Genomic DNA, 24669 nt, shown 5'->3' with positions numbered 1-24669 from the left:
GCATATTTAACTTTTCCTGGCTTCAGTGCTTATCTATATGCACAAGGACCTTTGCCACTACAAGATATAATCAGAAAACCAAAATTAATGTTAACATTTTTTTTTATTCTCCAGAGGTTAAGAATGTGGCAGTGTGATGAGAGAATAATCAAAAATCATAATGAGACAAAACCAGAAAGATTGGTAATTGTTTAAATATGGGTATTTGAACAAGAAAGAGGAGTCTAGAATGATTTGAATTTCCTACTTGGACAAATTGGATTTCACAATTATAGACACATAAAGTGCATCAGTTTTGTGGGATAGTGATGGTCTCAGTCCCCCTATAATCTCCAACATCTGGCTGTTATAGGAACCTTCATCTTGCTCTTGAAGAAAGGAAGGGACCCTGACAGTTGTATCTTTAGGACATAGTTAAGGTAGGTCACTTGCATATTTATACCAATTTGCATGGCTCAGTCTCTTCCCACAAACCACAGGCTTGCTTGAATACGTCCCCCAGGCTTCAGGCTGGAGTAACAACATGAGTGTGACACTTCCTACTCATGGTACATAGGTCAGCTTCAAGAGTTACAGGGTGGAGAACTCCTGGTCCCTGCTGCCAAGTAGCTCCTAGCTCAGGATGCCCAAGGGAGTGAGCCAGCAGATGCAAAGCAGCAGAAATAATGGAAAAGATGGCTCAAAGAACCCAGCACATCTAGGAAATTCTGAGGAGTTGGTGATTTGAGTGTGTAGCAGTCAAAGTGACCGGAAATAAAGCTAACGGAAGATATTGCACCCTACAACAAAGATCTTGCTATTAGGCTCTGCAAACCGCTAAGAACTAGGAAGAAGTAGCCACTCCTGAAGAAATCAGATTGGTCCTATATAAACATTCATTTGCATATCCATAATTCATAGTGGGAGCAGACAGGGAAACAGTTTTGGTTTCTCTCAACCCCTTTCATTCTTAAACTGGATCCTAATGAAAAGAAGTCGATGAGAAAACGGGGGTTGCCCAGGTCAATGCTGGGAACAGTAGCTAGTAAGGGAGTCCTAGCTAGGGCACGATGGTTCGTGGGTTTTATGTCAAAGGTGTCAGTTCAGTTTGGGGTTGTTTTAATCACTGAGACAGTCTCATCCAGACTGGCCTTGAACTCAGTGTGTTGCCAAGGAAGACCTTTAACTTCTGACCCTCCTGCCTCTACTTCCTGAGCGAATTACAGGGGCACTGCCACCACACCCAGTTTACATAGCTCTGGGTATCAAATACAGGTGTTCATGCAAGCACTCTACCAACTCCGCTACATTCCAGCCCTATTTAGAGGTTACAGGCACGTGTGCATAGACATACATGCGGAAATGAGAAGTCAGATAATGGAAGTTGCACTACTTTAATAAGTTCTGTTAGACATGGCTCTTCCAAGCTGGCCTGGATTGTCTTTGTACCTTCATCAGCAGAGTGGCTTCCTTCTTCCACCTACTTCACCTCCTGGGGCCTTGCTCAAGGCATTCATACATTAGTGCCTGTTTCCTCCTTTGTTAGTGGTGCAAACCTAAGTGCTTTGGGTTGTGTTAGATAATCAAGTGCTTAGGAAAGTGCCCAATGCAGTTAGTGCCAAAGGCCATCCAGAACCCACAAACATCTAGGAGAACCACTAGGCTCTCAAAGCAAACGTCTTAGAGGAAGGTGAAAGGAAAAGCGTCAGCTTAGGACCCCAAACACCAAGTTCTCAGCATAAAGGAGATTGGTTTGCCCCAGGGGGACAGAGGGCAGGGAATAAGAGACAAAGACAGGAGATGGAGGGAGAAGGGGAAGAGAACAGGGGAAAGGGGACAGGAGTATTTGTCCCAAGGGGACAAAGAACTGCATCTAGATAGAGAGGAGATAGACATGGCCCATAGGCAAATGGTGGTTCATAAAGGTAAAATGGGAACCCCTGTGTTAGGATGAGGTGTTTAGTTTTAATTGGGTATATTAACTAGGTGAGCCAAAGGGGGCTTCTGATGGCTGGACTGCAATACTTTGATAGCTGGACCTTGGTAGCGCCAGGAGGAGGAAGTGGCCAAATAAGGGAATAGATCTTGGAGGCTAGCTTTAGGAATGTCATCTAACAGTTTTAACAAGGAGGAGGGAGTGGGGGAAGGGCAAGGCCTGCCAGAGCCATGCTTGCCCTGCTTGGGCTGGCCAGTCTCTTCAGAAGGTATGTAGTGGAGGGAGGCTAGGCCACACACTGCCTGTTGCAGAAGCTTCCAGATCTAGCGTCCTTTCTCTCCCTCAACCACACCATGGTCTGGGCTTTTCATTTGTTTATTTTGTTGTTGTTTTGGGTGAGTTTTGATTCTCTTTGTTCAGTGCTAGAAATCAAGTCAGCAGATGCCATGTCCCTGTGCCACCACCATCCCTAGCCCTCACCCTGACTCTGTCCTCCCCAGAACTGACCAGTCTCTACAGACTGTCTGTCACTTCAAACTCCCAGCGCGTTCCTATCACACAAAATGAATCCTATGTTCCTATCACGGCTCTCAAGACCTCAGAGTCGCTGGCACTCTCATCTTGAGTTGTTTGTTTTCCTTTTTTTTTTTTTTTTTTGCGATGATGCTAGTCTTGCTAAGCATCAAATACACCAAGCCAGCTTCTTTGTGGGAAGTCAAATCTTCCAACTATCCCCCACCCCTGTTCTCTCTGTAACTCACTAACACGCCTTTACTGTCCTGTCACTCCCTGATGAATATTTTCTGTTTGATGGACTTAGTCAAACCAGCCCTCCAGTGCAGGGTTACTCTGTTTCTCCAGCCTCTGCACGGTGCCTGGCACCTACATGCTCGCTAAGTGAGAAAACGACACCTTTAAAGCACTGGATAGAGTCACTGATATTGCATCCTAAAGGGTGGCCAGCAGTGCCTGAAGTGCCAATCCTCAGGTCATATTTTAAATGTCAAATTTAATTGTTTTACTATTTTGCCAACAAGAACGTTGCTGCTTGAATACTTACCACTTATTCAAAGGCAACTAGCTATCTCTAGGGGGAGGCCCTGGTACATCACCCCATCCTCGCCCGGCTCCACCCTGCGGTTCCAGAAAGACTTGTTGACCTCCAGGGTCGTCGCTCCGCTACTTCACTCCTGTTCCTCCCACCTCTCATCCCCGCGCGTCTGGGTGACAGCCACGTAGCCCTGCTACCGCCCCCTGGCTGCATTGAGCGCCTTGCCTACGCTTCACGGACCGAAGTGCCTGTCGAGAGCGCGATCCTGACACTTTCCAGCCCTTTCCCTGCAGCTCGGCCCTCTTACACAGTTTCTGGACCTTCCCGGCTTTAGTTGCAGGGTCGAGCACCCCGGAAATAACAACACCGCTGAGACAGCAGCAAGCATTCTTTACAAGACCCGGATCGCGTTTCTGCTCTTCTCTGAGTGGAAGAGGAGTCGGTGTCCCCGCAGAGGCTTCTGGGAACTGTAGTTCAACCAAAAAATAGCCACTCTGCGCAGGCGTACATCATCACTTTAGCCTCCCACTCTCCCTCTGGGGAAAAAAGGAGTCCCGAAACCCTAGAGTTGCAGCACCGTGATTTGTGGGAATTAGGGTCCCCGGCTCCAGGAGCAGTGCGCACGCGCGATTCCACTTCAGGCTGCAGGCTCCTTGTGGCCTGACTGTTAAGTGGTGGCTATGCTCTGTCGCCGCGGTGGAGGCGCCTCGAAGGGCAGCCCCGCGGTGACCAGCAGCAGCGTCCAGAGTGGAGCCGGAGAGCGACGGTCAGGTCTGGGGGAAGGGCGTGCTGGGTTGTGGACCATTTTAGAGGACATGGATCCCATGCCCTTAACTTCGCAGCATATGCACTGAGATTTGACTCCACACAGAGAAAGAACTGGCAGAATGGTCTTGTGGTGGAACTGAGGGGTCCGAACGTGATTGTGTGGAGAAGGGTGGTTCTTTCTAGTGTGTCTGAGGACAGACTCGGGGAGGTGGCAGCATCCAATTGATGAGTATATTCCCGGTGGGGCTTCAAGTCCTGTCTGAAGAACTTGAGAACGGGGCAACTGCAGTGCAGCCCCTGCACTTGACAAAGCGGTGAAGGGTGACTTGTGTGAATGATCCTCGCCCCACCCCAACCCCACACACACCACACAAATACACTGCCTTTGACTCCGGGTCACTTAACCGAACCCAAAGGAGAATCCTGAGGCCACAAAACAGCTGGCCTGCAAGGCATCTGAGATGAAGATCTGGCTTGCTTAGCTCCGCTCCCCGTTCCCCCTCCTTCCCTCTCATCAGAATCAAGCTGTCCCAGGAGGAAAGATGTCTTCAGATTCCCAACCATACCTTTAGGGAAAAGGACAGAGAATGGTTTGAGAACTGTGGGATGGGACAAGCTTTCTGCAAGGGAAAGTCAGAGACGTTAAGACGCAGAACGGGAAGACGTGGAGGATCTGACCAAAGGAAAGATGCCAAGAGGAAATGGCATGGTGAGCAAGTCACCTTACAGATGAGACAAGGATGGACTCTCTCAAAAGCATTAGGGAACTAGGAGCAAACTAACCAAAGAACTTACTGCTTTGGGCACACTGAAGATGCCAGGATATGGATGGTCAGGTTCACACCCTGTGACTTTTGACCCAGCCCTTTCATCGCGGGTGTGCAGGTGCTTCTAGCCTGGGGAACCCCACAGCTGCAAAGTTCCTCACCTGCCTCCTCTATGCTTGGTGGCCCTCAGAGAGCTCACCAGAGAAGAAGAAATGGCTGTCAGCCACCTCCCAGCCCTGGTCCAGGTGAGTGGAGAAAGGACGTTGTGAGTCACCCGCCCTGCTGCTGGGTTCTTGACTTGAAGAATATGAGGTTGTTTGCTCTGACCCCAGTCTCCCCTTCCACCTCACCACATCTCATCCTCATGGGCTTTTGAGCTTTACATAAGTCACATCAATGGCACAAGTGGGCAGGAGTCTAGCTTAGTATGAAATGAAAATCTTACACTTTGTATTAGCCAGTAAGATGGGAGTCCACGATGGTAAAAACAGGGTCTGACATAGGAGCCAAGAGAAGGAATTTGAACTTTTTCCTGTGAAGATAGAGTTTTGTAGACTCTCTTGTTTCTTTCTTTCTTTTCAAGATACCATGTATCTTTTGTTTCAGAGGACTATTTAATGTCACTAAAAATATTCAAAGAACTCTACTTCTAGAAGCTAGGAGTATATCTTTGTGGTAGAGAACTTTGCTGGTATGTAAAAGGCCCTAGGTTCAACCTCCAGCAACACACACACACACACACACACACACACACACACACACACACACAGCTGGGCAAGGTGGGTTACACCTGTAATCCTAACACTTGGAAGGCTGCAGGAAGAAGGACTGAAAGTTCAGGACCAGCCTGGGTTACATGGAGAGCCTTCTACATAGAGCTCAGTGCGTGTGGACGTTTCCTGTCCCAACTACCTGTTCCCAAATACCTGGTAACCTCTTCCCAAATTACCACACAGAGGCTTATATTAATTACAAATACTCAGCTAATAGCTCAGGCTTGTTACTAACTAGCTCTTACAACCCATTTCTGTTAATCTATGTATTGCCATGTGGCTCATGGCTTTACCTGTCTTCTAGCATGTCTTGCTTCCTGGGCGGCTGGCTGACTGGATTCTCTCCTGACTCCACCCTCTTTCCCAGCATTCTCAGTTTGGCTTTCCTACCTAACTTCCTGCCCAGCTACTGGCCTGTCAGCTTTTCATCAACCAATGAGAGTAATACATATTCATAGTGTAGAAAAGGATTGTTCCACAGCAGCTCAGAGCTGAAAAATATTCTGAGTAGTGCCAGCCTCTTTATAGCCAGGTTCATTTGGTAAAATCTGTTCTAATTCCTTCACTTTAAGGCCTTTAACTGTGTAGGACAGGAACATGTGGAAGGTGAGAAGATGGGTGAACAACCAACAGTTCCAACTTGCTGACTGCTCATTTCCCTGGTTTTTTTTTTTTTTTTTTTTTTTTTTTTTTTTTTTTTTTTTTTTTTGGTAAGCAAATGAGCTTTATTTAGAGGCTGGAAGTTCAAGATTGGGCAGCCATGTGTAGCAAGGGCTCTCTGCTACATTATATGTAGTAAATGGTACCACAAGGCAGGAAAGAAAGGGGTGTGGAGAGTGTTGTGTGGTGAGAGGAAACAAGAAAGATTACCAGAGGTGTTAAATTCACTTTCTAACAATCTGCTCATAATAGCCACTGCAATCCAGAGAGACATGCCCCATCCCTCCTGTTCCCACAAGATGTGAACTGCACCCTCCAGAGAATGGAACTCAAGTAACTCACTCACTTCCCCTATAAGCCCCACCTCTTACAGATTTCCCACTTCCTAACACGTTTGCACTGGACACCAGGCGCATGTATGTTGGAGGAATGAACCATATCTGAGACACAGCAGTTAAACCCTGTTTATGTTGTTTATAGGTTGCCAAGATTTGGCTGCCATTGGGCAGACGTAACTTAGGGATATAAAATGTGCCGGGTCTGTGAACTGTGTTGGAAACCTGAGATAAATAACAGTTCTTGATAGGTCAATTCATGGGTTCACTGCCACCAGTGTTTCTTGGCTCCTCAATGTGTGCCAAGGCTTTGGGTACAGGTAACAAAATTAAGCTATCTTAAGTTAAAGCAGGCATTTTTTGGCTTCCCCTTGACCCTTCTTCCTCAGTGCACACTAGCTCCCTGTGAAGACCATACTTGAGTGGTGCTGTTTTCCATGCTCGATTTTAGGCTCCTGAGAGATACTCTTTCTGTCCTTGTTCAGAATTTCCAAGGAAGAGATGAGTTATAATCAGGGAAGACATGGTGTCATAGCACAGAATGATTATTTCCATGGTGTGTGTGTGTGTGTGTGTGTGTGTGTGTGTGTGTGTGTGTGCAGTCACACATGTTGGGGTGAGTAGAGGAGAGGTTGAAGAAAAGGAAGTCTTACTGAAAACAATGGCTCTGTGCCACCCAACGACATAGGTGCATTCTGAGAAGTGCGTCGTGAAGCTGTGAGCTTGATGCAGACACAGGGTATTCCTCCCAACCTGGATGGTGTGGGTCCGCCATTCAATCGGCCTCCTAGTGTGATGCAGAGATGTGGAAAACATGAAACACGGGAGGTTACTGCTGGGGAAACATGTCATACTGTTCTGCAGTAAAGGTAGACTCTAAAATAATGCTTTTAAAGAGTACAACAGGTGTATCAGTGTCGTTTGCTATCTTTACTAAGGGTTTGCCACTGCCTGCACTGTGCTTTTCTATTATGGCTGGTGCAGTATGTTTATCCAAACCATCTTCACCGCAAACATGGAAGTCTGTGTTATGCTGACAGTACACCAGCTACATTAGGGCTGTGGAGAAAGATGGGAGGTGTTGTGGGCAAGTAAACAAGTTCACAGTCTCACTGTTTCTCTACAATTGCTGTCAAAGTGGGGGACAAAACATGTCTTCAGCGCAAAGCTCAACCTAGGAGATGCTGAAGACATGCCTCACTTGTCTCTGGACTCCAGCTTCCTGCAGGCTAATGGTCCCCATGAGCTTCTGGAACAGCCAGTCCAGAAGCTTTCATGGGCTTTCCTGTGGTATCTCCTGGTCAGTAAGAAAGGTTCTCTGTTACAGGACTTGGTGACCTTCAAGGATGTGGCTGTGCTCTTCACCCAGGAGGAGTGGAGATGGCTGAGCTCTGCCCAGAGGGCCCTGTACAGGGATGTGATGTCAGAGAACTATAGCAACCTGGTCTCGCTGGGTAAGCTGGACACCACAGCATTTAGCTTCACCTCTGGGGACTTGTTAGGAGCCCCCAGAACTGCCATACAACAGATTGGGTTGGAATTGGGCCTGCTGATGATACTACCTTCATTCCTACTATGTGTCTGTCCCTTTGGTGTCCCCAGAGCTCTGCTGAAGTCATACCTGAAGACATGTCACAATCGAGAGGGATATGAGAACAGACTGTCTGTTTCAAGCCCAAGCCACCACACACACACACCAACATGCTCCCCTTCCTTTCTGATCACCATTTCCAGAAAGTTCTGAGGACCAAGTCTCATCCTTACAATGGCTTTTATCTCCATTATGAAGAGATAAGATCAATTTTTTCCCCTTCAAAAACAGGACTCTCGGGATGCAAACCAGATGTGTTTTTTCACCTGGAAAAGGCAGACCAATGCATGCCAGAGGATGCTCCAGAAGGCTTTGTTCTTGGTAAGAATCATGCGTGTGGGACATTGGGAGGAGCCCCGTCGGTGGGGTAGGCATGAGGTCTCAGCAAATGCGACAGGCCTGCGCCACACTGTCGCAGCAAACACACCCAAACTGGCATTCGTTGTGGAAGTCTGTCCTTGTTGGAGCCCTTCCTTCCATCATTTCTTTGCTCTCTTTGTTTCACATTAATTAGTAGTCAGGGGCTGGAGAGGAGGCTCGGCAGTTAAGAGTGCTTGCCCCTCTTCCTGAGGACCCGACTTCAGTTCCCAGGCCCCGTATTGGGCAGCTCACAGTTGCCTGTAACTCCAGCTCCAGGGGATCCAACATCCTCGTCTGGCCTCCTTAGGCACACTGCACACACATTCATACACAGAAATGGAAATAAATTTGTAAACTTAGCAAACCCCCCCACCCCCCGTGTTGGAGTGACCATTCTTACTCCAGTGTACAGGAGCCACCTGCGCACCTCTGGTGAGGAGCCTCCTGGGGCTCTGGAGAGTCTGTGCTCACTGAAGCTTCCCTTGTTCTAGTGAAGCTCTGCACACGTCCTCACCTCCCTCTTCTTCCTCTAACCACATGGAAGTATAGTCAACCAGCATTGACCTGCCCTCCTGTACCAGGCTGTGTGCTTGTCTACAGGTGCCAGAAGGGCCAGGATTGGTGTAGACTTGGGTATATTGCTCAATTGCTCACACCTAGTGCAGTTGTGGTTGCAAGTGAGACTTGCTGCCTGAGATGGAGAGAGCATGACAGCTCAGTGGCTGTCACTTGTTCTGAGGAGTCCCCTGGGGGTTGTGACTCCAAGATAGGGATATGTCTTTCTGCTACTTTGAAGTATTCTAGAAAGCTCCCTGCTTTACCTAAGATGCTGTAACATTACGCTTTCCTGTAGTATGTTACAGGCTGTAAAAAACCTTTTTTTTTTTTTTTTTTTTTAGACAGAGTCTCTACATAGCCCTAGCTGTCTTGGGACTTGCTATGTAGACCAGGCTAATCTTGAACTCACAGAGATCCACCTGTCTCTGCCTCCTGAGTGCTGGGATTAAAGGTGTGTGCCACCACACTTGACCTGCAAAGTATCTTTTAAAACCTCTTATTACTATTTTTTCACTGTAATCCAGTGAAATAGGCAGAGGTTTATATTTATAGTTGATATCTACCCACCTCAAATGTTTAAGACTCAATGCTTGATGGAATTTAGCTATCATAACTCAAAATTGCAGTTATTAAAAATATTTAATTTACCACTGATAGAGGTCAGTGATAGAGCATGTATGAGGTCTTCAGTCAATGTTTATCGACCTATAGGTCACCCTTTGGGGGTTGGATGACCTTTCACAGGGGTCACCTAAGACTATAACCTAACACAGATCTTCACATTATGATTCATAACAGTAGCAAAATTACAGTTATAAAGTAGCAACAAAAATAATCTATGGTTGGGGGTCACCACAACATGAGAAACTGTATTAAAGGGTCACAGCATTAGAAAGATTGAGAACCAACTGTCCTTGGTTCAATCCCCAGTTACAGGGAAATAAAATCTTTAACTCACCCTATAGAATATTCTATAGATTTAATGTTCTTTGACAACCAAATGCCTTAACTAACTCACTAAGCCGTCTTGCCAGCCCAAAATCTCCAACCTTTTGAGTACTGACAAACCACCACACCTGACCTCAGATGACAGATCACAGTCAAAATTCAGACACTGAAAGTATTCTATAAAATTACCTTCGGCTTTGTGTGTAAGGTATACATAAGCATAAGGGGGCTTCATGTTTAATCTCGGATCCCGTCCCCAGGATTTCTCCTTATGCTTGTGCAGACCTCCCAGAGTGAAAAGAGCAGCAACAAAAGCAGTGAAACGCTCTCTTCCCGGGCATTTCTGACAAGGACTGCTCAGCTGTATTAACAGTCTTCCATTGTGGTGCCTAGTACTCTCGGCTTAGCATAGATAGTTATTTTAAATTAGCATACACAGCATTAAGTCTCATTATAGAATTTTCAAAGTTCATTTTGTTGATTCTCATCTTTCCGCCACCCCTCTGACCCCCCATCCACACACACTCACCTTTCCACTTTTAAGTCGTAGCCATCCTGTTACCCACCCTTCTCAGCATCTCTTTCCCCATCTCCTGGGCTCCTTTCTTGTTTCATAGTCTATACCCACACTCGCATACAGCACATAGAAACATTACAAGCTGGGATACGATGAGCAAGAACATGTAATTTTTTCCTTCTGAGTCTGAGTTACCTCACATAACATAACACTTTCCCTCTCCTTCCATTTTCCTGAAACTTGCATTTTTCTTTATGGTTCCCTAAAATTCCCTGCGTATATGACCACATTTTCATCATCATTTCCTGTGGATGGGCATCTAGGCTGGTTCCGTTTTCTGACTATTGTGAATTAAACACAAATAAACATGGATGAGATGTGGTGGATGTAGAGTGCTGTGGGTATCTGTTAAACATGAGATAGCCGGGTCATATGGTAACTGAATTTTTAATTTTATTTTTTTAGACATCTCCATACTGATCTCCATATGGCTGTGCTTTACACTCCCACCAGCAGGAAATAAGGCTTTTTCTCTTTGCCCATATCTCTTTGCCAGCACTCAGACAGTTATTTTTAATCACAGAAAGAAAACTATCATGATTGATGGCTTTGCTTTTTATGTTTTCTGTCCTCGGGCCACAAGCTGACAGAGAGAGCTGAGACTTGGGTGCTGCACAGGGTGCTCTGGGGTAGGCTTTTGTGCTTACTGACACATTTAATCTTTAATATCCTGCAAATCAAGAGTGATGGGTGCACTCTGCAGCTGATCCCTCCCAGTGGAGATAACGGATTTGGACTGATTGAATGCTGCTCTTGGGGGAAGGTGGGGATTAGCATAGACCCACCTGGCTCCAAAGCTGTGGCGTTTTCTCCCCTTCTCCACATCCCTTTTAATCGTGCAGAATTCCAAGGGAAACTACTAGACCTTATCTCAAATAGCTGCTAGTCATTTTTATACTTCCTTCCTCATTTATTAATTATCTGTTATGTCTCAGTGTCTCATACCCTTTAGCTTTCAATTCTCGTTTTTGATCTATGTGTTCATTTATAACCATGCAGAGTCTCATTTATATATATATATATATATATATATATATTTACTTTATTTGTATATGCCTGTGTGTGTGTGTGTGTGTGTGTGTGTGTGTGTGTGTGTGTGTGCAGGTACCTACATAGACAGAAGCCAGAGGTTGTTGAGCATTGTTCTCTGTCTCCCTTGAGGCAGGCTCTCTCACTGAACCTGGAGCTCACTATTTTTCAGCTAGACTGGCGGCCAGCAAGCCCCAGTGATTTTCCTGTCTCTGTCACCCTCCTCTCCAGGGCTGGGGTTGCACCTACTGGTGGCCACACTGGTCTTTACCTGATGCTGGGGATCCAAACTCAGGTTCTCATGCGCCTGCAGCAAGTGCTCTTACCTATTGAGCTGCCATCCCCACCCCATTTATCACTTTAATGTTGCATCATGTCCTCTTATTCTCTGTCTTCGTTGCACTGTTTTCTCTTACATTTTTTGGGAAATTTTTTAGAGCTGATATATTGGCCTTCCATGTTGCAATTTCATTTTTGCACTTAGCATTATAATTTCTTTTGGGGCCTTAAAATACATTTATTTTGAATATTGTACACGGACTATAAAAATAACAATTTTTGAACAGCCCGAAGGAATTTAAACAGTGATAAAGATGCAATACTCATATCCTACCACCCAGTTTAAGAATGGGATCTAACCTCATCTTTGAAGTCCAGTGTGATTCCTCACCACATCTTCCCCCTGGTACACTAGAAAACCACTAGCTTGGTTTTAAATGTTGTTGGTGTTGCTGGTGGTGGTTGTGGTGGTGGTGGTGGTGGTGGTGGTTTTTTCATAGCTGTCCTGGAACCTGCTTTGCAGAGCAGAGTGGCCTTGAACTCAGGGTGATGTTTACCACCATGTCTGACTTTGTTTTATTATTATGGGGGTGGGGGATGCATGTGAGTGCAGTGCTCTCAGAGACCAAAAGAGGGCATCAGATTCCCCTGTAGCTGGAGTTACAGGCAGTTGTGAATCCTTCCTTCACCACCACCACCACCACCACCACCACCACCACCACCACCACCGGTACTGGAAAGGGAACTCAGGTCCCCAGGATGGAGCCTTCTCTTCAGCCTCGTTAGCTTTGGTTTGTGCCAGTATTTCCTGGACTTCTTCTTCTTTTATTATTATTATTAAATATGTTTATTTATTAAATATTTTTTTCCAATTTACATACCAACCCCCTCCCTCCCTTTCTCCCGCCTCCTCACCTCCCTCCCACTCTACCCCCATCCACTCCTCAGAGTGGGTAAGGCCTCCCATGGTAGTCAACAAAGTCTGGCATACCAGGTTGAAGGAGAGCCTACTCCCTCTCCATTGTATCAAGGCTGAGCAATGTATTCCACCGCAGGGAATGGGCTTCAAAAAGCCAGTTCATGCATCTGGGATAAGTCCTGGTCCTGCTGCCAGGGACCCCACAAACAGATTGAGTCACATAGCTGTCACCCACATTCAGCAGGCCTAGTTCGGTCCCATGTAGGTTCCTGAGCTGTCAGTCTAGATTCAGTGAGCTCCAACTAGCATCGGTCAGCTGTGTCTGTGGATTTCCCCCTCATGTTCTTGACCCCCTCTTCTTTTTTTTTTTTTTTGGAATGTCAAACGTCATTTATTGAAGGAGGGAAGAGGTCTTACATACAGGCTTACAGCACAATGGGGGAACCCCGGTTGGCAGAAGTTCGCTTCTGATTTTTTTTTTTTTTTTTTTTTTAAGCTGAGAATCAAACCCTGTGCCTTGTGCTTGCTAGGCAAGTGCTCTACCATTGAGCTAAATCTGCACCCCCGCTCCTGATGTTTTACAATCTTGCATCTAAGCAGTTAACACCCAATATGCTGGATTCACAGACAGGAGCTTCCCTTAAGCATTCAGGGAATCTCACAGGGAATTAGCATAGGGAAGATATCAAGGTCAAGGTCAGTAAGCAAGGCAACAGTTACCCAAAGGGGGGGGGGAGAACGACAGGGACCTACAGGACCCCCTTTTACTAAAAAATGAGCTTCTGACTTAGGTTGCATGGGATGTCAGCAGGTCACCTTTTCCCGTCATGGAGACACCTGTCCAGGCCACACAGGTGTTCTGTCTTAGGTTGGTGAGCACTTCCCAGGAATTACCTGTCTTTGAATACTCATTATCATACAGGCTCAATTGTGTGAGAGCTGCAGAGTTGACTGTTGCCAAAGATCTCTAAGTGGCGCTGGGCTTGCAATCTGTGTGTTCGATACAGAAAAGACCAACAGAAGTCTTAATCCACCCATAGCCGGTAGGTTAAAGGCAACTGAGCCATTCCCTTCCTTAATGAGTTTTACTGCAAATTGGAGACTTTGTAAGATGGTGTCCTGAGAGCAAGTGGAACTTGAGTTTGTAAATTTATAGCTTTCAAGGCCAATTGAAATGTATATAGCTATTGATTTAAATTTGTCATGCCCAATAGAATGAAAGATTAACTAACTGTGGTAGCTACTTTTGCTGCCAGGGTCCCCACTGTGCTAGCTGTAGTAACCAATTATGAAATGGCAATCCCCGGAACAGTGATAGCAGTGGTCATTCCTGGACTTCTTTTCCACGTCATATTTTCTTGCTGTGGCAAAATACCTGAGAGAAATGACTCAGAATGAAAATTTACTCCGGCTCAGTTTCAGAGTTCGTAGTCCATGGTGAGCTGGCTCCATTGCTTTTGGTCCCTGTGATAAGATGGAAACACCGTAGAGGAAGCCTCCTCTTCATGGTGGCCTGGAAACTAAGGGACAAAACAGGAGGGGGTCAGGAACAATACGTACAGTAACATGCTTCCTCCAATCAAACCCTGTCTCCTAGAAGCTCATTCTACTAGGAACTAAAAATGATTGAGGTTAAGACTTGGGGATGGCTTAGGGTGTCAATGCTTGCTGCACAAACACCAGGACCTGACTTCAGATCCCCACCTCTTGGGTGAAAGCTGTACATGACACCATACATCCATAACCCTAGCATTGGAGGGCAGAGCTGGGAGGTTCCTAGGGCCACTGCCCAGCCAGTCTAGTGAAACAGCAAACTCCAGGTTCAGGAGACCCCATCTCAAAAAAAAAAAAAAAAAAAAAAAAAGTAGAGAGTGATTGAGGAAGCCACCCAGCATTAACCTCTGACCTCTACAAGTGTTCTTGACCAACATCCTGGTTGGATCTCTCAATTTTGCATGTGAGATGACATCGAGCTTTTTATTCCTAATTGTCTTGAGTTGTTTTCCAAGAACTGCTACCATTCTCTACTTTTTTTTTTTTTTGTAAAGGTGAATCTTAACTTTCTTTGAATAGTATTGAGACATAACTCTTGATATTTAAAATCACCTTTACCTACTGAGCCATCTCCCTGGTCCTATCCTAGATGTTTTTTAAGTAAACTGATTTTGAAGTAATATGTAATACAGAAAAATATACATATTTTAACTGTATAATCCAATAAATTTTAACAGCATGAACACATCTGTATAATCAACATTCACATAAAGAAAAATTACCGTCAACCACTGCCCCCACCCAGTCCCTTCTCTTTCTTTTGACCCAATGGTAACACATTTATTTTGTCCTTTCTTAAATTGCATAACTGGGATCAGGAGGACGTCACTCTTTGTCTGCCATCTTTCAAGTCACATGACGTGCAGCAGCAGTTGGCTTACCCTCATGGCCCTATTATGATTTACTGCATAAACTGGACATAGCATGGGGAGTCTGCTCAACATCTGGTTTTCTTCTACCTCGGAGCTCTTATGGAATGATGGCTGCTGGGATTATTTCTCCGGCGTATAGAAAGTGTGTGTTTGTGTTCACATTTTTGTCCAGTGTGTCCCCAAGAAGTTCTGTGTTTATGCATCTTTTGAGCCTTAGTAGACCTAGTGAAGTAGTTTCACAAATGTTTGCTCCACATCCTTTTACACCCTTGGAGTGTGTCAGCCTTCTGGAGGATGTGCGGAAGTGTCTCAGTTGACGCTGAGCCTCATTATACTTTTATTTGTATTAAACACCTAAGCATCCTCTTGTATAAAGGATCCATAAGACTTCTCTCCCTTTCTGTTTAGCTGTCTGACCTTCTCTTGTTGATTTAGAGAATTGTATAGTGAGGGTTTCGGTTCCCTCTCTGGACAGTGATGCCATCTGATAAGCACAGGTTTTCAACTTTTAAGGTAGTTTAATGTATTCCAGTTCTTTTTCTTCCTGTGGCTAATGCTTGTGTCTTTTTAAAAATGTATGGTGGAGGGGCAGTGGCGGAAGAGGTCCGAGGACAGCATTTCAGGATTGGATCCTCTCCTTTACCTTGTTTTTGAGGCAGGGTCTCTCTCATTTCGCCTGCTGTATTCATGCTCCAGACTAGCTGGCCTGCAAGGTCCCGGGCAGCCCTCCTGTTACCACGGCCCGCTTCCCCATAGAAGTGCTGGGACTACAGACGCAGACCACTATGTCTGCCTTCGACCTGAGTTCTGGCAGTGAGGCTGGAGTAACAAGCACTTTTACCCACCTAGCCATCTCCCTGGCCCCTTGTGTCCCCATTGAAGGTGTCTTAAGCTAATGACAATCTGTTTCCTCTAGCAGCTTTATTATCTTTCATGTTTAGGCCCACAGTTTGATTTCCTCTCTGGGTATCCAGCCGGCCAGGCTCACTTACTAAAAGGACCATTTCCCCCAAGTGTACCATGCCTTCCCCTTGTCAGGCATACACTGACTGCTAATGCGTAGGTCAGTTCCAGGTCCTATCATCTGGTCTATGAGTCCATTTATGAGCCATCATGTTTCACTGTTTAATCCCAGGGTTGGAGATTTAGCTCAGTGGTAGAGCACTTGCCTAGCAAGCACAAAGCTCTGGTTTCAATCCTCAGCTCAAAAAAAAAAAAAAGAAAAGAAAAAGAAAATTCACTGTTTAATCCCATGCTATTCTAATGCTTCTGGTTACTCTAGAGTTGTAATGAGTCTTACACTTGTCAGCACGGGTTTTCCAGTTTTGCTGTTTATTGCATCTAGAATTTTGGGCTTGTCCATTCAGTTTCTGCAAAATTCCTGTTAAGGTTTTCTACAGAATTTCCCAGAATGTGTGGTTTAGGTGGGGAATTTAGAGTATTGTATTCCATTCCTTTGGCTATGGTATATTCCTCCTGTTTTTAGGTTTTTGTTAATTTCTCTAGGATGTTATTGTCTGAGGGATACAGTCCTGTTCTTCTTTTGTTACGCCATATTTACTTCACAGTGTTATTGCTTTTGATGTAATTATTCACCTTTTAGGAGTCTCACTTTCTAATTATTTGTTGCTGGCATGTGATATACTGTAGTTTTTACATTCCCTAATTAATTCCTATTTTACATCTTATATGAACATAATCATGTCAAATGATAACATTTTTATTTCTTCTTTTCCAAATTTTAATCAATTTTGATTTTTTTTTTTTTGAAGTAGGGGACCACTATATAACCCTGGACTGTCCTGGAACTAGTTCTATAGACCAGGCTGGCCTCAAACTCACAGAGATTCAAAACTCACCTGTCTCTGCCTCCCAAGCACTGGGATTAAAGGCCTGCACCACCACTGCCCAGCTCAATTTTGGTTTTTTTGAGGTAGTATCTGTCCTGATGCTGCCTTAACACTTGAAGTACTATACATTCTAAGCAGAGAAACACAAAGAAAACACACTTAGGTGCCTCACCTGAACACTTCCAAACATTGCCATTAGTAACATGGGCTTCTCTCAATGTCTTCCCTTGTCTTGTTAAAGGCAGATCAGGTTTTTAAATTCTTGCTTTTTAAATCTCTTGACAGCTTGTTTATTTCCTTCTTTGTTGGATTGAATTTTCTCCTTTTCTAATCTCTTGATATTAATAGTCGGTACATCAATGTATTTCCTGTGTTCAGAAGTTTTAGCTGTCCTGTGAGCTCCCGCTGGTTCTGTACTGACAGCATCACTGACTTCAAAGGATTTCTAATTGTCGTCATGATGTCCCCCTTGGATGTGTCAGTTATGTAGACACGTATCACTTTCCTGGTCGCTCTGGTTTTGACTTGGAACATTTTGAGTTCTGTCCTAGGTGTGCACACAGAGCGGGTGGGGAATGGTCCCATTACGCTCCTGGAGTATCACCCCTTTGCTTTCTCCAGTGCTGTGGGATTTGTCTGATGCTAATATAAGCAGCCATCTTTCTTTTACATTTTCAGTCTTCCCATTCTTTTGTCTTTTCTGTTTCAGCGTCTGTGTTTTCCTGTTTCTTTCCTAATGCCCTGTAGCTGGGCTCTGTTTATTTAGATTGGTTATTCTGTGTGTGGACTTGGATGTCTGCCCCTGTTCACACTGTTGCTTCACCTGCTTTAAATCCTGTTTGTCTTTCTTCCCTTCTCTTGGACTGATAGTTTTTATTTTCACTTTGGTCCTGTATTAGCTGGTTGATTTACAGTCTTTTGCCTTTTAGTAGTATGTGTGATGTTTACAACCAGCTTTTAATTATCCAAAATAACGTTTTTTACTTGTTCTAATTCTTGCACAGGACTGGGGGTGTCGCTCAGTGGGTAGAGTCCTTGTCTAACATGCACCAAGCCCTGGTTCAGTCCCAGCACTGCATAAAGCGGGCCTTGTGCCTGTCGCACACCTGTAATCCCAGCACTTGGGAGGTGAGGGTAAGAGGGTTAGACGTTCAAGGTCATTGTCCAATACACAGTGAGTTCAAGGCTGGTCTGGGATACCTGAGATGCTGTGCTGTCTCAAAAAAGAGTTCCCGACAGTGCTGGCACCTCTCAGTATTGAAATGTTCCCTTGTAGCCTCTTTTGTGTTATTCTGTCATGAATTTTTCCTGTATATTTTAATTCTACAAGTCTTAAGGCAGTATAATCATTATATAATATAATCAGTATTTATTGTCCAAAATTTACTTTTTCTACTACTTATTTCCTCCATTTCTGTATTTCCACATGTTTGCTTTTTTTCATCCATCAGAGACACTCATGGTTTCCTTTGAACAGAGGTCTGCTGTGGACACTGTCTCTCGTTTCTTTGCAGGCTAATGTCTATTTCGTGTTTACTCTTTAGAAATGTTTTCTCTTTTGAGTTTGGCGGTTAGGTTCTTTTAACACTTGTGATGTTATTTCATTGTCTTCTGGGTTCCGTGGTTTGCATTGACAAGACCTGTTTTTACCCTGTATGGGTCCCATCACTTGACCTCTTGAGCCACTTTCCAGACATCCTTTGACCCTCTGTCACTCTTTTGTGATGCCCCAGATGGACTTCAGCATTGACCATGTCTGTTTAAAGTAAGGGCGTGTCTTCTGAGCTCATGATTTAAGCCTTAAAATGCATCTGCTTGCTTTTCTTTTCTAGATCATTTTTAAAGTTATGTTTGTTTTGTGGTTCTCGATGGAAGATTATCTGAGTGGGAGAGGGAAATGCTACAGAGAGCTTGTTCCCGATAGGATCTCTGTGAACCTACATCATCTGTATTTAGTATCCAGCCCTCAGTATTGCATATTTCCAAGCTTTACATAGACTTAAGTTAGAAGGCAGAAAATGGCACACAGTCTCAAATTTGCCTGCAGAATATCACGATAGCCCTGAGCCCAAGTGAGAAGATTGTTGACTAGGTGTGGAATTGTTATGTACAGCAAGGGATTATTTGGTCAGATAATCCATGGGGCTGTATCTACTTTTCCACTAAAAATCCCATTTGTATGTGGCCATTATGCTCCTTCCCCCAGATTCACAGATTCCGATTCCTAGAAATACTAGATGCTGTCTAGCAAGGGGACTTTGTTCCTAGGTTCCTCTGCTTACTTTAGTGTCACTGTGTTTTCCTTATGTAGATGTCACAATGGTTGGGGACATTGCTTCTGTATATACAGTTGAACATCCTTATTTCATTAGTATACTTGAGCATTTCACACAGCGTAGGGGGCAAGTTAACTTCTGATTTTCTGAATACTCAAATAAGTCTTGAAAATATAAAAACATTGGTTTCAGTCTTGAGGGTCTCTTCCCACCGAGTGTTGACCTCTAACTTCAGAGTTTTGTTTTGGCAACATTGGAGTCATAAAGACCCTATCACTGGAGAACATAGCCACACATGCCCCTTATATCTTAGCACAGTATGGTCTACATTAGAGATTTTTTTTGTTGTTAGTTGGTATTTGGTCTTTTTTGGGGGGCCCGCCACCCAACTCCCAAATAAATCACACACGGAGGCTTATTATTACTTACAATTGTCCGGCCTTAGCTTGGCTTAGTTTCTAGCCAGCTTTCTTTACCTTAAATTATCCTGTCTACCTTTTGCCTCTAGGCTCTTCCTTTTCTTGTACTTATGTAAATCTTATGCTTACTCCTTGGTTTGCTGTGTAGCTGGGTGGCTGGCTCCTGGAGTCCTCCTTCTCTGGCTCCTTGCTCCTAGCTCTCTTCTCCCAGTTTTCTCCTTCTATATATCCTCTCTGCCTGCCAGCCCCGCCCATCCTTTCTCCTGCCTTGCTATTGGCTAGTTCTTTATTAGACCATTGGGTATTTTAGACAGACACAGTTACATAGCTTCACAGAGTTAAACAAATGTAACATAAGCAAAAGTAACATACCTTAAAATTCTTGTCTTTTTTTGTATTATTGTGTGCTTTCTTTGATTCATTAAATTTTTTCATACTATCTATTTTGATCATGTTTTTCTCCTCCCTTTTAGATTCTCCCCACCCAAAGTTATGACCTCTCTCTCTCTCTCTCTCTCTCTCTCTCTCTCTCTCTCTCTCTTTGTCTCTCTCTCATTTTTAGAGACAGAATCCTCTCTCTCTTTAAAAAGATTTTATTATTTATGTGTGTGTATGTTTTCTTGTGTGTATGTCTGTGTACCACATGTGTGCTTGGTACAGAAGAGGGCATTGGATGCCCTGGAGCTGGAGTAACAGACATACATTAGCCATATGTGGGTGCTAGGAATTAAACCCGGATCTTCAGGAAAAGGCATCAGCAAAGCGTGGCATACCAAGCTGCCATAAGACCAACCCCTCCCCCTATTCACGTTGGGCGGGGTGATCTAGCATGGGGAACAGGTTCCCAAGAGCCAGCCAAAGCACCAGGGACAGCCCTGCTGCCATTGCCAGGAGTCCCACAAATAGACCAAGTTACACAACTGTCTCATATGGGCAGAGGGTCTAGGTCAGTCCCATGCAGGCTCCCTGGTTGTTGGTTCAGACTCTGTGAGTTCCCATGAGTCAGGCTACCCTTTTCTGTGGGTTTTCCTGCAATGTCCCTCACCCCCTCCCGGCTCCTACCATCCCTCCTCCCTCTCCTCATCAGGACTCCCCCAACTTAGTCCAATGTTTGGCCATGGGTTTCTGAATCTGCCTCCATTAGTCACTGGATGAAGGCTCTCTGATGACAACTGGGATAGTCACCAATCTAATCACAGGTATCCCCCAAATTTTACTCTTTAGCCCACATTAGCCTCAAACTTGTGGTGGTCCACCTGCCTCAACTTCTCAAACGTTGGGATTACAAGCATGAATCAAGCTTGGCCTATACTAGATATTTTTTAGCTTTAAAAGTCAGATCAAATCTATTTAACCACAAACAAAATGAATACTGTTCTCAGAATTCCAACCCAGATGCAGGACCTTTGAAATCAAGCTCCCAAACACTCCTGCCTCGGGTATAGCATTAGATAAGCGTCCACCGTACTCCTGGGTTCACACCTCTGGTTCTTCCCCTCCACATGACCACTTGAAGTCTTCAGCTGCAGTTTCTTTGTTAGCATTGTCAACAGGCTGTTCATTTCATTGCATCAAGCTGTTTCACCAGGGTCAAAGTGACGCTTCTGTTTTCAATGTCTTTCAGGGGGAATTACAATGAAATTTCTCAGGGCAGATATTCCTAAAAAAGAATCGGATCAATGGATAATGAAGGAGAGAGTCACCAGAGGGACTCGCTGGGAATGTGCTAACCTGTTAGACTGGCAGTACCAGGCAGGTCAGGAGGTCAGGTTGCGGCAAGTGGTCCTCACCCAACAGTACACTCCATCAACGCTTGGTGGGCAGAAAGTCGAGGCCTCTGAGAAGGTCTGTACAGGGAGCTCATTACCCATTCAAAGTCAGCGATCACAAGCAAGCAAAAAAGCTTTTGAATGCAGTGAGTGTGGAAAAGCCTTCTCTAAGAGTTCCACCCTTAAGAAACATCAGAAAATCCATACTGAAAAACTCAACACAAGTCAGAAAACGCCTGTTAAAGACAAGCGCTATGAATGTAGAGATTGTGGGAAAGCCTTTCACCAGAGTACACACCTTATCCATCACCAAAGAATCCACACTGGTGAGAAACCATATGAATGTAAGGACTGTGGCAAGGCCTTCTCCGTGAGCTCTTCACTTACCTACCACCAGAAAATCCATACTGGAGAAAAGCCTTTTGAATGCAACGTCTGCGGGAAAGCCTTTATCCGGAATATACATCTTTCCCACCATCATAGAATACATACTGGAGAGAAACCTTTCCAATGTAACATTTGTGACAAGGCTTTTGTTTGCAGAGCACATCTTACCAAACACCAAAACATTCACAGTGGTGAGAAACCCTATAAATGTAATGAGTGTGGGAAAGCCTTCAATCAGAGCACAAGTTTTCTTCAGCACCAGAGAATACATACTGGAGAGAAACCCTTTGAATGCAGTGAATGTGGGAAAGCCTTCAGGGTGAACTCTTCCCTTACTGAACACCAGAGAATTCACACTGGGGAGAAACCATATAAATGTAGTGAATGTGGCAAAGCATTCAGGGACAATTCATCTTTTGCAAGACATCGGAAAATTCACACTGGAGAAAAACCTTACAGATGTGGCCTGTGTGAGAAAGCTTTCAGGGACCAGTCAGCCCTAGCACAGCATCAGAGAATTCATACTGGAGAAAAGCCTTACATGTGTAACATATGTGAGAAAGCTTTCAGTGACCATTCAGCCCTTACCCAACATAAGAGAATTCATACAAGAGAAAAACCGTACAAATGTAAAATCTGTGGGAAAGCTTTCATACGAAGTACACACCTCACTCAGCATCAGAGGATTCACACAGGAGAGAAACCTTATAAATGTAACAAATGTGGGAAAGCCTTCAACCAGACTGCAAACCTTATTCAGCATCAGAGGCATCATATTGGAGAAAAATGATATGTATGAATGCTGTTCATATGGAAATACTGTGGGATTGATGTCATTAATTATTGAATATAAGAGAAAACATAAAGAATCACAATGAAGTCTTTTTTAGGATGGTTGTATTTACTAAGGAGCCAAGTGTCACGATGCCATGAGACTGTTAAGGATGCAAACACACCTTTCTCTTTAGTATTGTCTCAGTTGTACTGATAGTAGTACTTTTCTTATTGGCCTGAATTACTGAGTATTAGAACCAAAATGAAACTTCATTAAAAGTATAAAACTTCATTCAGTTTATCAAATTCACAATTTGTTTAGATAATTATAAAGTTATAAAAATTAAGAGAAGCAAATGAATAAGAAGGTAAGAAAATGGTGAATTTATTCTAGATTTTCTTCTATAAGAAAGTTGCCATCTTTAACAGAACCCTTTGTCTCCTCTCACCCACATCCCTGACGCCTGCTTTAGAGAAGTTGCTGTCAGTAACCCATGCATGAGTCAAGAATCATTTAAATCATGCTTCTCGTGATTCTGATTCTGTTTCAACCACCTTTTGTCAAATCTCCTGGCTTACCGGCCCACTTGCTTATTACATGTGTTCTCCTGGGAAGGTTCACTTGGATCGTGGGACCCTCGTCTGACTTAGCTCTATTATTACCATGTTCCTTGTTGTCATCACTGTGGACCTCACTCATAATGCAAATCTGAACTGCAAAATCGGTAATGTCCAAGATACTCGATTCCACACCCAAATCTTTCAGAACTCAAGGTCTCTTTCTGGAGGTAAAGAGTCATCAAAGGTATCGTATCACGCAGTTGTACAAGACCTCAGCTAACTACGACACTGGTAATATCTAAATAAGGGCTTTTCTCTGGTAGCCATTACCCTCTATCCATTCCAAACCATAGTAAAGATACACTGTCCACAGGAGTCAGGGGCTTGATCAGTTTCAGGTGGGATAGGCCCTACCATTTAGTTGTGGTTGCTATTCCTAGCCACTTCCACTTTTGTGACTTGTCATCTCCCCATACACAACTGACAAGAGATGAGGGCTCTAAGGCCAGTGTTCAGGTGCTCTGACCTGTGACTTGTTCCTGGTCAGTCTTCTGTAGCTACTGAATTAGAGTATATCTGCCACTCCCTTATTATTGGTCCTTGTTCAGCTTTTGTCTGGGTTTCTGAAGGTATTAACTCTGTGTTCTATAAAAGCAATATGCCTATATGTTTGAAAGTTCATTTCTTTTCCTCCATTGGGGCATCCCACCACTTAAAGACTCTATTGTTCTGATAGTGTTGAATAACATGTCGAGCAATTGCATGGGTCCTGAGATGAACAGTGGCACCACTGACATTTTCTGGCCGGGGCCAGATCCAGGCCCGAAAGGCTGCGACAGGCCAACCCTACAGGCAGGACTTTCCCATCCTTGATCTCTCGATATTTTTGTTGTAGAGACCCCTCACCACCACGCATCTTCCTATAGGCACGCCCTGGGGACACTCTCCCACACCAAAAGGAGCAAAGGACCTGTGCTACTGTAAGGTGGTATGTACTCCACGATGAAGATAGAGGAGCCAATAAACTCTTCCAGGAGGGCAGTTCCTGGTTCCTAGTTTGTGGAAGTGCCATTTTTGAAGCTGGGCAGTCTTGTTCATTAAAGCGGTACAGTTAAAGAAGAGGAAATTCTATATCATGTCAGACTCGAGGTTGTAGCATAAACCTGGAAGCTTTGGGCACCTCAAAGCCAAGTTCAGCAAATAAAGCCCACCTATGTGGGGCAGTCCTCTCATGTTAAGTGACTGAAAACATATGTACTTCATTGCCAAAGGTACTAATGAAAACTATCAGCAATTCATTTCTGTCCATCTAACACTCAAAGCAGCCCCCACCTCTAAATCCCAAGAGATGAAAACTATTTAGGGAAATTTTTACATTTAGAAATCAAAGCATTCAGAATAATAAAGAGTATTTCATTTTTGCTGTTGATTTTCTTTGTTTCTTGAAGTGGGGGTCTCATATAGCCCAGGTTGGCCTTGAACCAAGGTGGCTGAGGCTGGCTTTGAACTCCTGATTCTACTGCCTCCAGCATGTACCACAGTTAATATTTTTGAAGATCGTTCATTCTTTAGATGATGGAAGAAATTTACATACAATTGAACATTTTATTACATTTTAGAGGAAACTCTGCGAACTGAATACTAAAGAAGCAACAGAAAACTGAAGTCAAACTTCTG

The 24669-nt window shown here is 44.3% G+C and overlaps 1 protein-coding gene across 1 annotated transcript; it reads left to right on the top strand.

Annotated features, from left to right (window-relative positions):
• The first annotated feature begins 3453 nt into the window (after window positions 1-3453).
• Znf454 (zinc finger protein 454) lies at window positions 3454-24413 on the top strand. The gene is made up of 4 exons (XM_036197491.1): window positions 3454-4746; window positions 7597-7723; window positions 8092-8181; window positions 21126-24413. Exons 1-4 carry the CDS (start codon window positions 4714-4716, stop codon window positions 22445-22447), a joined length of 1572 nt encoding a protein of 523 aa, XP_036053384.1. The 5' UTR covers window positions 3454-4713; the 3' UTR covers window positions 22448-24413.
• Window positions 24414-24669: the final 256 nt, after the last annotated feature.

Source organism: Onychomys torridus, chromosome 8, assembly GCF_903995425.1.
Source record: "Onychomys torridus chromosome 8, mOncTor1.1, whole genome shotgun sequence".
NCBI classification, from domain to species: Eukaryota; Metazoa; Chordata; class Mammalia; order Rodentia; family Cricetidae; genus Onychomys; species Onychomys torridus.
The sequence above is the reverse complement of the archived record's forward strand: the minus strand, read 5'-3'. Positions and strand labels throughout refer to the sequence as shown.